The following is a 12,952-nucleotide window of genomic DNA, read 5'->3' on the forward strand; positions in this document are numbered from 1 at the left end:
TTTTTACAGCTCTTCTTCCAGTTTAATCTTTTTTCTTTCTTTCAAGGGAGCATATAGAAAGATGCTGCTAGATCTATTCTTGTATCTTGTAAGTGAATCCAGAGAAGAATAAAATTCCAGGTGAGTACAGCCACCTCTGCAGAATGCCCTGTGGTGACAAAGTTAAATGCACCGTGACATCTACAGCCATAAAGTGGGCAACAACAGAGTTTGGGTAAGTCATCAGAGTATGAGATTTCAGCTAAGTCCTACCCTTCTGCAGGGCACTGCATTTACTGTCCTCAATCAGATGTCTCAGGATTTTTTCTTTCACTCGAGAGCAGCCATGAAAATCTAATGTTCTAAAATAAAAGCACTTGTCTAACATCTGGTAACTAGGAAAGGGGACCAATGCTTATTTACCAATGGAAAGCCACACCATGAGAATATGCTTACACCTGTTTCAAGAACTAACAACAGAAGTAAAACATTTGAGAATGATTGATTTTATTCACATATTGGATTATTCCGAAGGAAAAAAAAAAAAAAAAAAAAAGAAGCCAAGAATGACTCTATGGTAATAAATCTCTTAAACCCTGTTAAGTGAATTAAGTTCTAGGAATTCTGTCATTTGAGATCCAAATGCTTTCTGGTATTTTCTATAAGGAGGATAAATGTAAGCAAACACATCAAAATATTTTGATGTTAGTGTCTTGCATCTGATATTATTTTGTGTAATTCTCTGAGGCACTGCTTTATTTTATGCAGTATATTCAGAAAGTGCATATTTTTGTATTTATGGAAGAAAGTCAAGTTTCAATACTCTTACGCCTTTTAAACAATGCACTGTTGGCTAACAAGAGTTTCTCAATACTCAACATGTTAGATCAATGGAGAAATAGCCTAAATTTTATTTTCACAGTTACGTTACCAGATAATAACTTTATAATCAAGTATTTCTTTCAACTGAAATATGGGAGCCAAGTGGTTATGTAAAGCTTCCTCTTTGAATGCCTTTTCCACATCAACCTGATAGTCTAACTGACGAATTAATGTAATTTAAGTGTCTCTGCACTAGGAAGACTCTATACACAAGAATCCACATTCTTCTTGTGTTTCAAATCTATTTTTATTGCCTCCACAGCCCCCATACCAGAACTGACCACACATTTTCTGCTCTTTGTCGTAGTACCACTTCAAAATGTAATTCTGACATTCTCCGCTATCTTGAACAAGGTCACATGCATCTGGAAAAGGGAAATAAGAGACAGATTTAATGAAAGAAAAGTCTACCCTTCTCAGAATTGTAAATTCAGGGAAAAGCAATGTTCAGTGCAAACTGTCAGACAAAAGTAGCCAGTCTTCAAGGTCTTATAAAGATTCACTAAGTATTCATCTATAACCCCACAGTGTCAGCGTGAACACCCTCTTTTCATGATATCTTTACCCAGAAAGAATTTCTGAAACAAGAAGATTTTCATTGCCATAAACAGAAGGAATGCTAAAAGGTGTTTACTTTTCTAACATAAAATTTTTATTTAAATGATTCTAAAATAACTATACCTGGTCCATAGGGATTAGTAGAATAAACTTTTTAATAATTCCCCTCTTCTTTATTCCAACTTCTTATACTGGTATCCATCAATAAAATTTCGTAAATTAATATACATAGGTTGTTAAACTATCCATGATAGTCTCTTAGCCAAATCCAAGAGTATTACAGATTCAAACTGCATAAATTAGCAAAGCAGGTGAGAGAAGCATAGTTTGTAGCAATCTGGTATTCAGTAAGAACAGATCAAATCATCTTTCACCGATGTAAATTTGGAGTTACTCAAAAGAAGACAGAAAGGCAGCTCTAGGCTTTGGTGCCAGTACAACACTAAAGAGGAAGAACTGAGAAATAAAGAAATATACCAATAACAATACATTTTAAAGATTTAAAATGACATAACCTTCTCCTAACCAACTGAAAAGCAAAAATTTCAAGCAAGAGATGAGCACAAAGTACATCTCTCAAAAGGCAAGTTCTGGAACATGTTTTTAGAAGTAAACTGTTGGGTCACTAACTACAGCACGGGATTGGGAAAGGCAGTTCATACATCTCTCATAACTGACTTGGGTCATTTCTCACTTAAATGCAGTGACCATGACTACTTCCTCAAAGGAAATATTTTATTTATATATTCATTTATATCTTCCTGTTACTAATCCTCTCTCATCATGAATGAGGCTACCAGACATTTCCAGAACCATTCTTGAGTGGAGAGAGATGAAAAACAAATGGATAACAGCTGTAAAAATGAGCAACCACACCCCAAACTGTCCAGATACCTTTTCATTTATTTTCACATAAATTCTCTCTAATTGTAGTTTAAAAAAGAAAAACACTCAATAGTGTTAAAAGAATATCAGTGACAAATAATCTCACAATCAGCTTCCCATACCTATATCTAATGGCAAATCTGCAATGAAAAATGCATCATTAGGAAACAAAGTCAAAACCATGAAGTATATATATTTTGATACCTCTGCTGATGGATCCTGTTCTTCCTACAGGAACAGACTGTAGCAGAGATATATTTAGCTCCTCCACGTTCAGCTAAATTAACAGCAGGAGTTACTCACTAATTGCAGTGCAACTTAGGGATTTTAAAATGATTGACTGTTTTAGTAAGGTGGATTAGAACTTTATATGATATTATTACAAAAAGTTATAAATCAAAACTGAAGTTATAATGACACCTGTAATTCAGTCTTTAACTACTATATAGATTTGGACTGAATACTAATATATGGTGACTAAAAGCTTTGGAAAATGTAACTGGGAATTCTTCCTCTTGTAAAAATATTCAATTGAGTCCTTCACAATTTAGTCTTTTTACTGAATTAAAAGAGATTTTCATATTCTAGAATCATACCATAATCATTACAGGCACCTCTAGTTTCTACTGTTGTCTTTAAGTTTTTCTTGTTCTTCTCCTGAGCTTTTCCACACTCTTGAGGCTTTTCTCTTTTAGGATCTTCCTCTGTGAAATGTTCATTCTCCTCAAAATCATCTCTCATTTCTGGCATTGTGTACACAGGTTCTTTGGCATTCTCTTTCATACTCTTCATGACTATACTTTTATTTTTTTCCACGTCTTCCAAAACTTGACTGGAACCAGTTTCAGCCATTCCAGGAAAAGGCATCCTTCCAGGGATAGGGGGGGAAAAATATATTTAAGCACCAATATGACCTTGAAAAATGCATCTGGTTCATTCCTTCTGAAAAACGTGAAAAAATTTTGACCCCGATCCCATTTCTATTATAACTACTTTGAATGTAACTACTAACCCAAAGGGAGAAATCTTACATTCAGAGGTACACACTCAAGAAGTTAAATAGGCGATTTCCAACCTTTCTGTCGTAGATGCCTCCTGTTGTACATCTCCCCGATCTAAGTTTTCACACTCTTCTTGAAGTTCAGGTGAAGGATAACTGTTCATTTCTTCTGTGAGAAAGCACAGGTAACATAGGTGAGTTTTAAAGTCCATGAAACCCCAATACCGTTAATAAAAAACCACTACATGGCTGTTTTTGTGAACCGGAATTTGCATCTTTCATTAAGTAACACACTACATCCCGAGTGACAGACACCATGTCCAGGAAAATGAAAATTATAATAGAGATCAGCTAGATGAGAATGACTCCTAAACCAATCTTTTGTACTTTTGTCTTGCTCTGTAATACACTATTTATCCTTCTATAGAAAATTTGACGTCTCCAAGCATATGCTTCTGATGAGGATTTTAAATAAATGGCGATTTCCTTTTTGATATTCTCTTGTTTCCATGTCAAAGCATCTAAGACCTTCTAATCTTCATGAATGTGTCTTGAAAAGTGAGTCCTCTCTCTGCTCCGTATAGAGGTTAAGGTCAAATGTGCTAAATATTTATCCTGTACCTGTCCAAAAGCCTAAATAGGCATAAACAGCTCAGTAAATCTGGATTTGCCAATGGTCTGAGGAGAAATGTGGGCCTAAATCAGGAATATGATGTTCTCTTAGCTGAAGAATGGTCCATCTTTAGTGAAAGTGGAGTCCACAAAGCCACACATTAAGTAAAACCTTAAGGGGAAAAGACTACTTAAGACTAGAATAGAATGCTGTTCTGTCATTACTGGCACTATCATTAATGTCCAGCATCTAAGGTAAACTAATAATGAAAGATAAGCAGCTAAGTATGACCAGGAACTGAATGGTAACATATACATACTGACTGCCTTTTTCTACACAGCATTTGTCTTTCATCCCATAACTTAAGCAAATGCCACTGTGTGATACTTACGTTGTAGAAGATTTAGGAATGCCCGGCTAAACCTCTGAGCATACACCATCTCTGGTGTGGAAAGCCTGCCCACTGTCAGTAAGTGCTGGTCTGTGGGGGAGCTTGACATCTCCACCAGCTGATTGTCACTCACATCTCTGCCAAGTGCAAGAGTGAACAAGGTGAATCCTTGGCACTTGGCTCCGAGTGAAATCTCTCTCAGCTTTTCTCTGTCCCATGTGCTTGTTTTGCTTCCAACTATTGTAAATATGACCCTGTGAGTTCTTTGTCTGGGGGCTTTAAAGAACACGTTTTCAACTGTCCACTGTAGAGCAGAAGCAATGGCTGATGGCCCTTCCAGTTGGTGAACAGACTCTTGGATGTGTTTCTTCATCAAATCTTTATTGCTGTATGTGACTAGATCAAACTCCAAGGCCACAGGTGTCTGGTTTCTGTCAGGCAGGAAGCCCCTGGGAGCCTGCTGCACCAGTGCCACTCTGATGCCTCCATATGATTCATTTGGCTGTGAGGAAATGACAAACTGATCCAACATGTTGCTCACAAAGTCTTTGGCTCTCTGAAACTCTTCACTGCTAATGCTGCGAGAGCTGTCCATGATGTAAGTGATATCCATATCCATCTGAACCAGGGGAGAAAAAGGCACCTCACAGTTGGTTCTTGGATTGCATTTATCTAGAGAGGAAGAGCCAATAGGCATTGAATTATTTAGCAATACAACAAAACCAATGATTTATAAAAAAATTCACACAGTCCTGTAGATCTGTATAACATTTGTGTGGCCAGGTTTTGGTAGTGGGGGGGCTACAGGGGTGGCTTCTGTAAGAAGCTGATGGAAGCTTCCTCCATGTCCCGCAGAGCCAATGCCAGCCAGCTCCAAGAGAGACATGCCACTGGCCAAGGCCAATTAGAAATGGTGGAAATGCCTCTGTGATAACATATTTAAGAACAAGAAGAAGGAAAAAAGCTATTGTGCAGATTTAATTGTGGCCAGAGAAAATCAGAGTGGAAATATGTGACAGGAACAACTCTGCAGACATTAAGGTTAGCGGAGAAGGCCGGGGAGGAGGTGCTCCAAGTACCAGAGCAGACATTCCCCTTCAGCCTGTGGTGAAGACCATGGCGAGGCAGCTGTGCCTCCGCAGCCCATGGAGATCCATGGGGATGCAGAGATCCAGCTGCAGCCTATGGCTGAACCCCATGCTGGAGCAGGTGGATGCCTGAGAGGAGGCTGTGAACCTGTGGGAAGCGCATGCTGGAATAGGTTCCTGGCAGGGACCTGCAGACCCATGGAGAGAGGAGCCCAGGCTGGAGCAGGTTTTCTGGCAAGACTTGTGACCCTGTGCCTGAAAGACTGCACCCCATGGAAGAGTGACCCATGCTGCAGCAGTCTGGGGAGGACTGTTGCCCGTGGGATGAACTCACATTGCAGCAGTTTGCAGAAAACTGTTACTCGTGGGATGGACTCCCATCTCCTGTTGGAGAAGTTCATGAAGAACTACGTCCCATGGGTGGGACCCCACACTCTCCCTGAGCAATGGCAGAAACAAAGTGTGATGAACTGACCATGACCCCCATTCCCCATCTCCATGTGCTGCTGGTGGGGAGAAGGTAGAGCTGGGAAGGAGGGAGGGGTGGGGGGAAGGTGCTTTTAAGGTCTAATTTTACTTTTAATTATCCTGCTCTGATTTTGTTAGTAATAAATTCAATTAATATTTCTAATTAGAGTTTGTTTTGCCCATGGCAGTATTTGATGAGTGATCTCTCTCTGTCCTTATCTCAACTCATCAACCCTTCATTATATTTTCTATCCCCTGCCCAGCTGTTGAGGGGAAAGATAGAGAGGCTTTGGTGAGTGCCTGGCATCCAGACAGGGTCAGCCCACTACAAAAGAATCTTTTTTATTATTCTTAAACTTTGATCCAGAAAAACCAAACAACAAAAAAAACCCCAAACAAACAACAAACAAAAAACCACCAGCCAACAACATGGGAGCTTGAAATTTTTTTGTTCTAGCAAGGAACGACAGATGAAGAAGTTTTTGAGATACCGTGGGAAATTATTCATGCCTAAGAGCAGAAAAAGATTCATAAGGTAAAACTTCATGGATAACAGTTCCCTGGAGAAATTTTCTTCTGTTCAAATCTAAACATTGTAAAGGACACAGAATCAAACTCTAATTTTCATCTCAGGTCATTGGTTAACATTTTGACATATTATCATTTAGTAGCTTCTTCCCCTCTCACAGTGTAGAATTTATAGCAAATGAGCCTGGTTTCCCAAAATCATACTGCTATTTTAAGTGCATTTCTGTTAAAAAGGAAATGCTAAACACAGTAATTCATTTCACATGGCTGAGACAGAAATTAATTATACAGCTTTTGTGGTTTTGAGATTCTAATTCTTACCATCCACTGAAGAGGAAGTTAGAATTGTAACTCCTCAGCAGTGGTATTCTGTAAACACAAAATGATCTGTCACAGAGGGCAAGAAGGCCCAGCTGCAGAAGGGTTCAACTGGCTGGAAGCTGGAATGTCAGAGACAGAAAAGGGAGTGAAGTTTCCACTGTAAAGGAGTGAAGTTTCTCTTGGAGATGACAAGAAACAGCCACAGCACTGTCTTGTAGCCAACCTGTAATGGGAACACTCAGACACCTCCATGGGCTGAGCTGCTCCATGCAACCAACTATACTGTTCTTAACACATCTCTGCAAACTCCTTGTAGAACCATTTATGGCAGTAGGATTCTGACCAATGTGTTGTTCATTAATATTTTTCTTTTATATTTCAGCACAGACATGTTTAAGGTGTACCATAAAAAATCCCCATCACTACTTTGCAAAATAAAAGCTATAGAATTTGTCATTGAAATGGTAAATAGACCAATACAACGGATGCAATTAGTAAAATGTCTTACCAAAGCAAAGTGTACAATATGTGATGCCCTCCAAATTTTCATCCTCTTGTCTTTCCCAAACAAATAATTGAAATCTTCTAGTGTCATCAATCTGTGTTTTAAAGCAGGCACAAAAGTAACATTAGAAGATGGGCAAAATGTATTAAAACTTTTTCTTTTTTCATTTTGTGTTTTCTGCCAGTGAAGGATTATCACCTTTTCTTAATGGGTGCTATTTTTCTACAGAGAAAAGGGCAGGATATCTCAGCTCTTTCTGGGACAAAGAGTGAAGATGATTTCTTGGGAGAGAAAATTCTAGCATTAGAAAGTTCTAGCATGAGAACAACCTATGTGTTTCCTGTGATCATCTGAAGAAAGACAATCTTTACAGTAGAAGATTTGAACACAGAATTGCTTGAGGAACCCTGAAGAAGCTCCAGAATTCTACAATTTCACTGACCACCACCCAACCTCATCCAAATGTGATCCAATGGAAAAACATTTCCTTGTGGACTAAGATAAATAAAAATGGCTCTAAAATATCACAGTATTACAGGATATAATGGTGAGCAAAGAAATAATTACTTCTTTGCATTAAACTTCAGCTTTGTGTGTTATACACAACACAAATTCTTATTAACATCTGTAAAGAATGTTATACATAGAACTCTTCAAAAGAATTAGAATTGGCAATGACTGTGTGAGTGATCTCTAAACTGAAGTTCCTAAAGCAAAGTAAAGCCAGTAAGTATCTGTGGCTACAGACTTGTAGGATCATAAAGATTGCACCAACTCTCAACTGCAAGGGCAGAAATCCATCTGAAAGAAAAAGGGAAGTTGTATTTACTTGGGGGGTGGTGGTGAGGCTGATTGCCTTGCCATCATTTCAAATTTAAGGGAGTGCTGGGCAGAGAATATTTTGCCTTTCCCCCTGCTAAGCAGCTCTTTTAAACTTTTCTACTCTGACGGCTGATTTATGTAAAGTCACCAGATGTCATCACATGCATTCAGAGTTTCAATCTGCTTATACTAAGTAAAGAAAATACTGATTCTTGCTCCTGCTTATCCTGTGAAGCAACCCAGGCAATAAACTATAAGCTTCCTTCTCATATGTCAGCAGCAATTTTTTATTCTGCTAAATTATCATTCAGCCAGAAAAATACAAGAATCAACTAAGAAATATGAGGCTGCATGAGAACAAATATAATATGAATAATAAAGGGCTGACTTGGATGTTGCTAGATCAGAGCTTAGACTCCAAGTTTTGCACTTTTCATCATGTACAAGTGAACATATTTCCTTTTAGAAGGAAAATTTTGAGGAAATAACAGCTGGAAAGGATTTTATTTAAAATTAAAACTGAGCACAGATGATATTAAACAAATTGAAAAGACAGAGAACATAGAATCTATATTATGAAACCTTAAATAAATTCAGAATTGCCTTCCTTTTGTACCTTGTAAAATAGACTGCTTATTTTTGTTTGCTATCTTTCATAGGAAGTCATATTTTAAAACAAAATTTCATCATTTTCTCCTGTACTAATGGCACTAAAGACATCAAAAGGAGCTTTGCTAACTTAATGTTCTTTTGAAAGAACCTAGTGTGCTTGAAGCCTTCTACTACTTTTTCTAGAAACTAGGGCCAGAGTTTGTTAGTTACATAGTTATTACGTGTCACAACTTCAGGAGTATAATGGCATAGGTAAGTAAGTGAAATTAACACAGCATTATGAAAATTCTCTGATTTGCCCTAAAAGCACAAGTGATTTATAATTCATGTGCAGAAAGAGGTCAGATGGTGATCATTATAGTGCAGTGAAACACTGTTTCTTTGTTAAAACAGTAACATTTACTGTATACCTTTCTAATAAGTGATTGGATAGTTCCTGTAGAACTTAGTGGCTTGAGAACAGGATTCGCTCAAATATCAAGCAGATACTCAGCAAACGGGTGACGGACTCAGTTTCCAATACTTACAGAGAAGGCGCGTCTGACATTTGGCACTTCACTGAAGGCAATAACCACTGGAGTGATATCCAAGGCACTCAACTCAAGCACAGCTGTGCTGATGGCAACATCATCCTGTGATGGACCATTGGTAAAAAACAGGGCAACTTTCCTTGTGAGGATGCCCTGACGAACACGTTTGAAGACATTTCTTGCAACAAATCTCATGGCCGCCCCAATATTTCGTTTTCCAGTGGATCTCTCTAGAGGGATTCTCTGGACTGCTTGTAGCAGCAAGTTGCTTTTTTGGAATTCTGAGAATCGGATGAGGTAGTGCATGTTGGTATTGAAAGAAACAACAGAGACACGAGCGCCTGTTGGGCAATTGCTTTCACTGATCTTAACAATCTTCAGCAATAAGGTAACAATGTTCCTCATTCTTTCAAATGCAGCTGGTGTAACGTCATCAGACATATCCAAGGCAAATACCACTTCAGTTGGATAAGCTGGACACGCGTCTGTATATCGAAGCAGGAAAGTTGTGTGAGAACCTTTCCACAACTCAAACATTGTTAGTTTTTTCTTCAAGTCTATAAAAGAATGGATGTGCAGAGACCAGGTGGGCTTACCTGATGCGCATGCTGGAAGGAAGAGAGGGAGAGCAATTAAATTATTTTGGACTCATATGCATTAAAATAATTCCATATAATTTCATATTAAAATAATTTCAAATATTCATTTGCTTTCAATAAAGAGCCTGACTAAAAGTTCAGACAACTGACAGAGTCTGTCAGTGCAAGACCACATTCCTCTTTTACAATCAAATACGTGAAACAGTGCAATTTTACTGGGTAAGAATTTTAAAAAATTGTCCTGGGTTCTGCTGAGCACACGTCTGAGAATGCACACACGTAATCTGGAGGACAGCTGATATACAAATACTGTCTTTGCTAAGAGAACTCCCCAAAGGGTATTGGTACAATGCCAAAGATTAATTTACTCTTTAATGAGGAAAAGAGATATTTGTTAGTGTTTTTGTAATAAACACATAGGAAAAATGAGCAAGAAGTGTAAATCTGCTTCATACACCTGCTGAAACCCCTTCACAATTAACAACTACCAGTCAAACTGAACCCAGATACAAATTACCAGTTTTAGGGTTCTCAGTGAAGGCTATTCCATTTAAGAAGAGTGACTAGGCAGAATCAGAGGTAAAAGAAGTTCCCCACTTACGGCAGTTTTTTCGGGTAAAATTCACAAGTTCACAAGGCTGCAGGATCAAAATGAAAAAAGGAATTAATGGCAAACCCCAGACCAGCCCAGACTGGGAAACTCACTATTGGTTTGAGCTGAAGGTTGTATCCCAGGTCCTAAAATAATTTTCATTACAGTAAATCCAGAATCACAGAGTCCAGTTCCTTTTAATAATAGGTAGTACAGGGACTCTCCCCTCTTGCTGAAGAAACTAGGCACATTTTTTAGACATATTCTGTTGGCATTTAATGATGTTCTGAAGTATTAAGAAATCATCTATCTGTTGCAGTGGGGATCCTGCAACATGCATATACCAAACCAGGAGTCCCGTGGAAAGGAAATATATATGGACAGACAGATTCTTGCTAGATGTTTCAGAGATGTTTATTTCTCCAGCCGCATGGCCGGAGCTCTGCCGAGGAACTGTTCCAGTCACGGGACCAAGGGTCCTTCTGCCCGCGCAGGGAACACAAACCAACCAATGGGAACGAGGCTGAGCAGGGGCAGGGAAGCCCCGTGTCTGTGCCCTCAGGGCCCCTCTCCCAGGGCTACACGGCAGGGGAGGGACCCCAACACCTCACCCGTTTTATTTTATTAAAAGGAGAATGAAAACAACTGGATAAACATAACAAGAACAGTTTCAAAACAAAACAAGCCACCCTCCTGAGTCTTTAAATGCCCAAACAGATTCTGTGGAACATCTTAGGGCTGACAGAAGGGAGACAGAACTCTCTGAGCATGCTTTGTGGGGAAACTGAGGCAGAAGAGGGTTTAACTTCTTCCCTCCCCTTTTTCATCCCCCACTCGGCATTGGAAAGGGATTTTTGGGGAAACAATTTGCAAAAGCATGGTTTTGTGAGGGAAACCATGGATGAAAAAACGGATTGGGAATACACTGGGGGTAACAGGACATAGGGTAAAAGGGAATGGTGGGATTAGGAAAGGGAGACTGTAGGGGGGGTTTACAATGGAGATATTGTCTAACATGACTACGATTTTTTGCATATATACTGCCTTTTACAGGAACACCATCAGGCCCAGTGACCTGCGATGCTTGTAACCCTTTTCTACCTCGTATAATTTTGAATTCCACTACCTCTCCATCTCCCAAGCTTGGGATGCATTTTTCAGGGTTATTCTTTTTAATAGCAGTTCTATGCACGAATATGTCTTGCTGGTTGTCACACCTTGTTATAAAACCATAATTTTGCTTAACATTATACCATTTTACTATCCCTAAGGTCTTAGTTACTATGATCTTCTCCTTTTTCCGAGTGGCTGCTGTTTTCTGTCTCGCTGCATCTTTGCTTCGGTCGCTCCCGTGTTGGAGTTGTCGGGGCTGCTGGTGCCTGCGCGCTCTTCCCGGGGTCGCGTTTGGGGCTGCGCAGGCCGGGCCGGGCCGGGCCGGGCCGCGCCGCTCAGTTCTCCGTGCGTCGCCTCCTCTGGTCGCAGCTTCGCTGCCGCTGCCGGGCGCTGCACCCACATCTCGGCCGGGCCCCCAAGCGATGACCCCCCCGCGCCCTGCTCCAGCGCATGTTTCGGCTGGGCGCGGCTCCGCTCCACCGCCACCGCCGCCCGCGCGCCGCCCCTCTCGGCCGGGCGTTCCCGGGCCTTGCTCCACCACGCGCTGCGTGGGGCCGGGCGGGCACCGCCGGGTCCCGCCGCTCCCGCCGCACCTCGCTCCGCCACCGACACTGCGGCTCGCGTGGCTCCGCCCGCACGCGGGAACTGCCTCGCTGCTGCTCGCAGAGCGCTCGGTGCACGTGGCCTGGGCCGCACGGTCCCTGCGCCAGGCTTCCCTTCGCCAGGACACAGCTGACATTGCTCAACAGTCTCGGTAATTAAATAATATTCACGAAAATATTCTTCCATCGGCATATATTTTGACTCCAGTATTAACTGTGTCCAAACGGTTTTCCAAAAGCCCTTGGTAAGAATTAAATCCCAAGAAACATAGAAAAAGTTCTTAAACAACCATGCCAGGAAGTGTTTCAGTTCTTTATGAGCTTGAATCAAGCTAAAATTTACAAATCGTTGTTCAAGAATCATTTTAAGTCTAAGATAAATGTCCATATGCGGCTCTGAGAGCCAAGAGTCTTCCCACGGTTCCTCCATGGTTTAGATATGGAATAGCAAAGCAAAACCAAGATGAGGAATCCAAAGTTTCCAGGGTTTACTCACACAAATCAGTCGCTTAGGGATCGGGGATCGTTCTGCTCACAATTCTCCACCATTATGTTGCAGTGGGGATCCTGCAACATGCATATATCAAACCAGGAGTCCCGTGGAAAGGAAATACATACGGACAGACGGATTCTTGATAGCTGTTTCAGAGAGATGTTTATTTCTCCAGCCGCATGGCCGGGGCTCTGCCCAGGAACTGTTCCAGTCACGGGACCAAGGGTCCTTCTGCCCGCGCAGGGAACACAAACCAACCAATGGGAACGAGGCTGAGCAGGGGCAGGGAAACCCCGTGTCTGTGCCCTCAGGGCCCCTCTCCCAGGGCTCCATGGCAGGGGAGGGACCCCAACATCTATCCATTCTTCATT

At 40.8% G+C, this 12,952-nt stretch overlaps 1 protein-coding gene across 1 annotated transcript in view; it reads right to left on the reverse strand.

Moving 5' to 3' along the window:
* Nucleotides 1-584: 584 nt before the first annotated feature.
* The window catches only part of COL6A6 (collagen type VI alpha 6 chain), a 46,677-nt gene continuing 34,309 nt past the window's right edge, over nucleotides 585-12,952 (reverse strand). The window contains exons 25-32 of the mRNA XM_039569289.1: nucleotides 10,383-10,419; nucleotides 9,779-9,790; nucleotides 9,180-9,667; nucleotides 7,222-7,312; nucleotides 4,309-4,980; nucleotides 3,380-3,473; nucleotides 2,901-3,172; nucleotides 585-1,226 (exon numbers count right to left, since the gene is read on the reverse strand). Coding sequence (XP_039425223.1) covers nucleotides 1,054-1,226; nucleotides 2,901-3,172; nucleotides 3,380-3,473; nucleotides 4,309-4,980; nucleotides 7,222-7,312; nucleotides 9,180-9,667; nucleotides 9,779-9,790; nucleotides 10,383-10,419 — 1,839 coding nt within the window. The 3' untranslated portion in view covers nucleotides 585-1,053. The remainder of the gene's footprint in view (nucleotides 1,227-2,900; nucleotides 3,173-3,379; nucleotides 3,474-4,308; nucleotides 4,981-7,221; nucleotides 7,313-9,179; nucleotides 9,668-9,778; nucleotides 9,791-10,382; nucleotides 10,420-12,952) is intronic.

This window comes from Corvus cornix, chromosome 2 (genome assembly GCF_000738735.6).
Source record: "Corvus cornix cornix isolate S_Up_H32 chromosome 2, ASM73873v5, whole genome shotgun sequence".
Classification (NCBI taxonomy): Eukaryota; Metazoa; Chordata; class Aves; order Passeriformes; family Corvidae; genus Corvus; species Corvus cornix.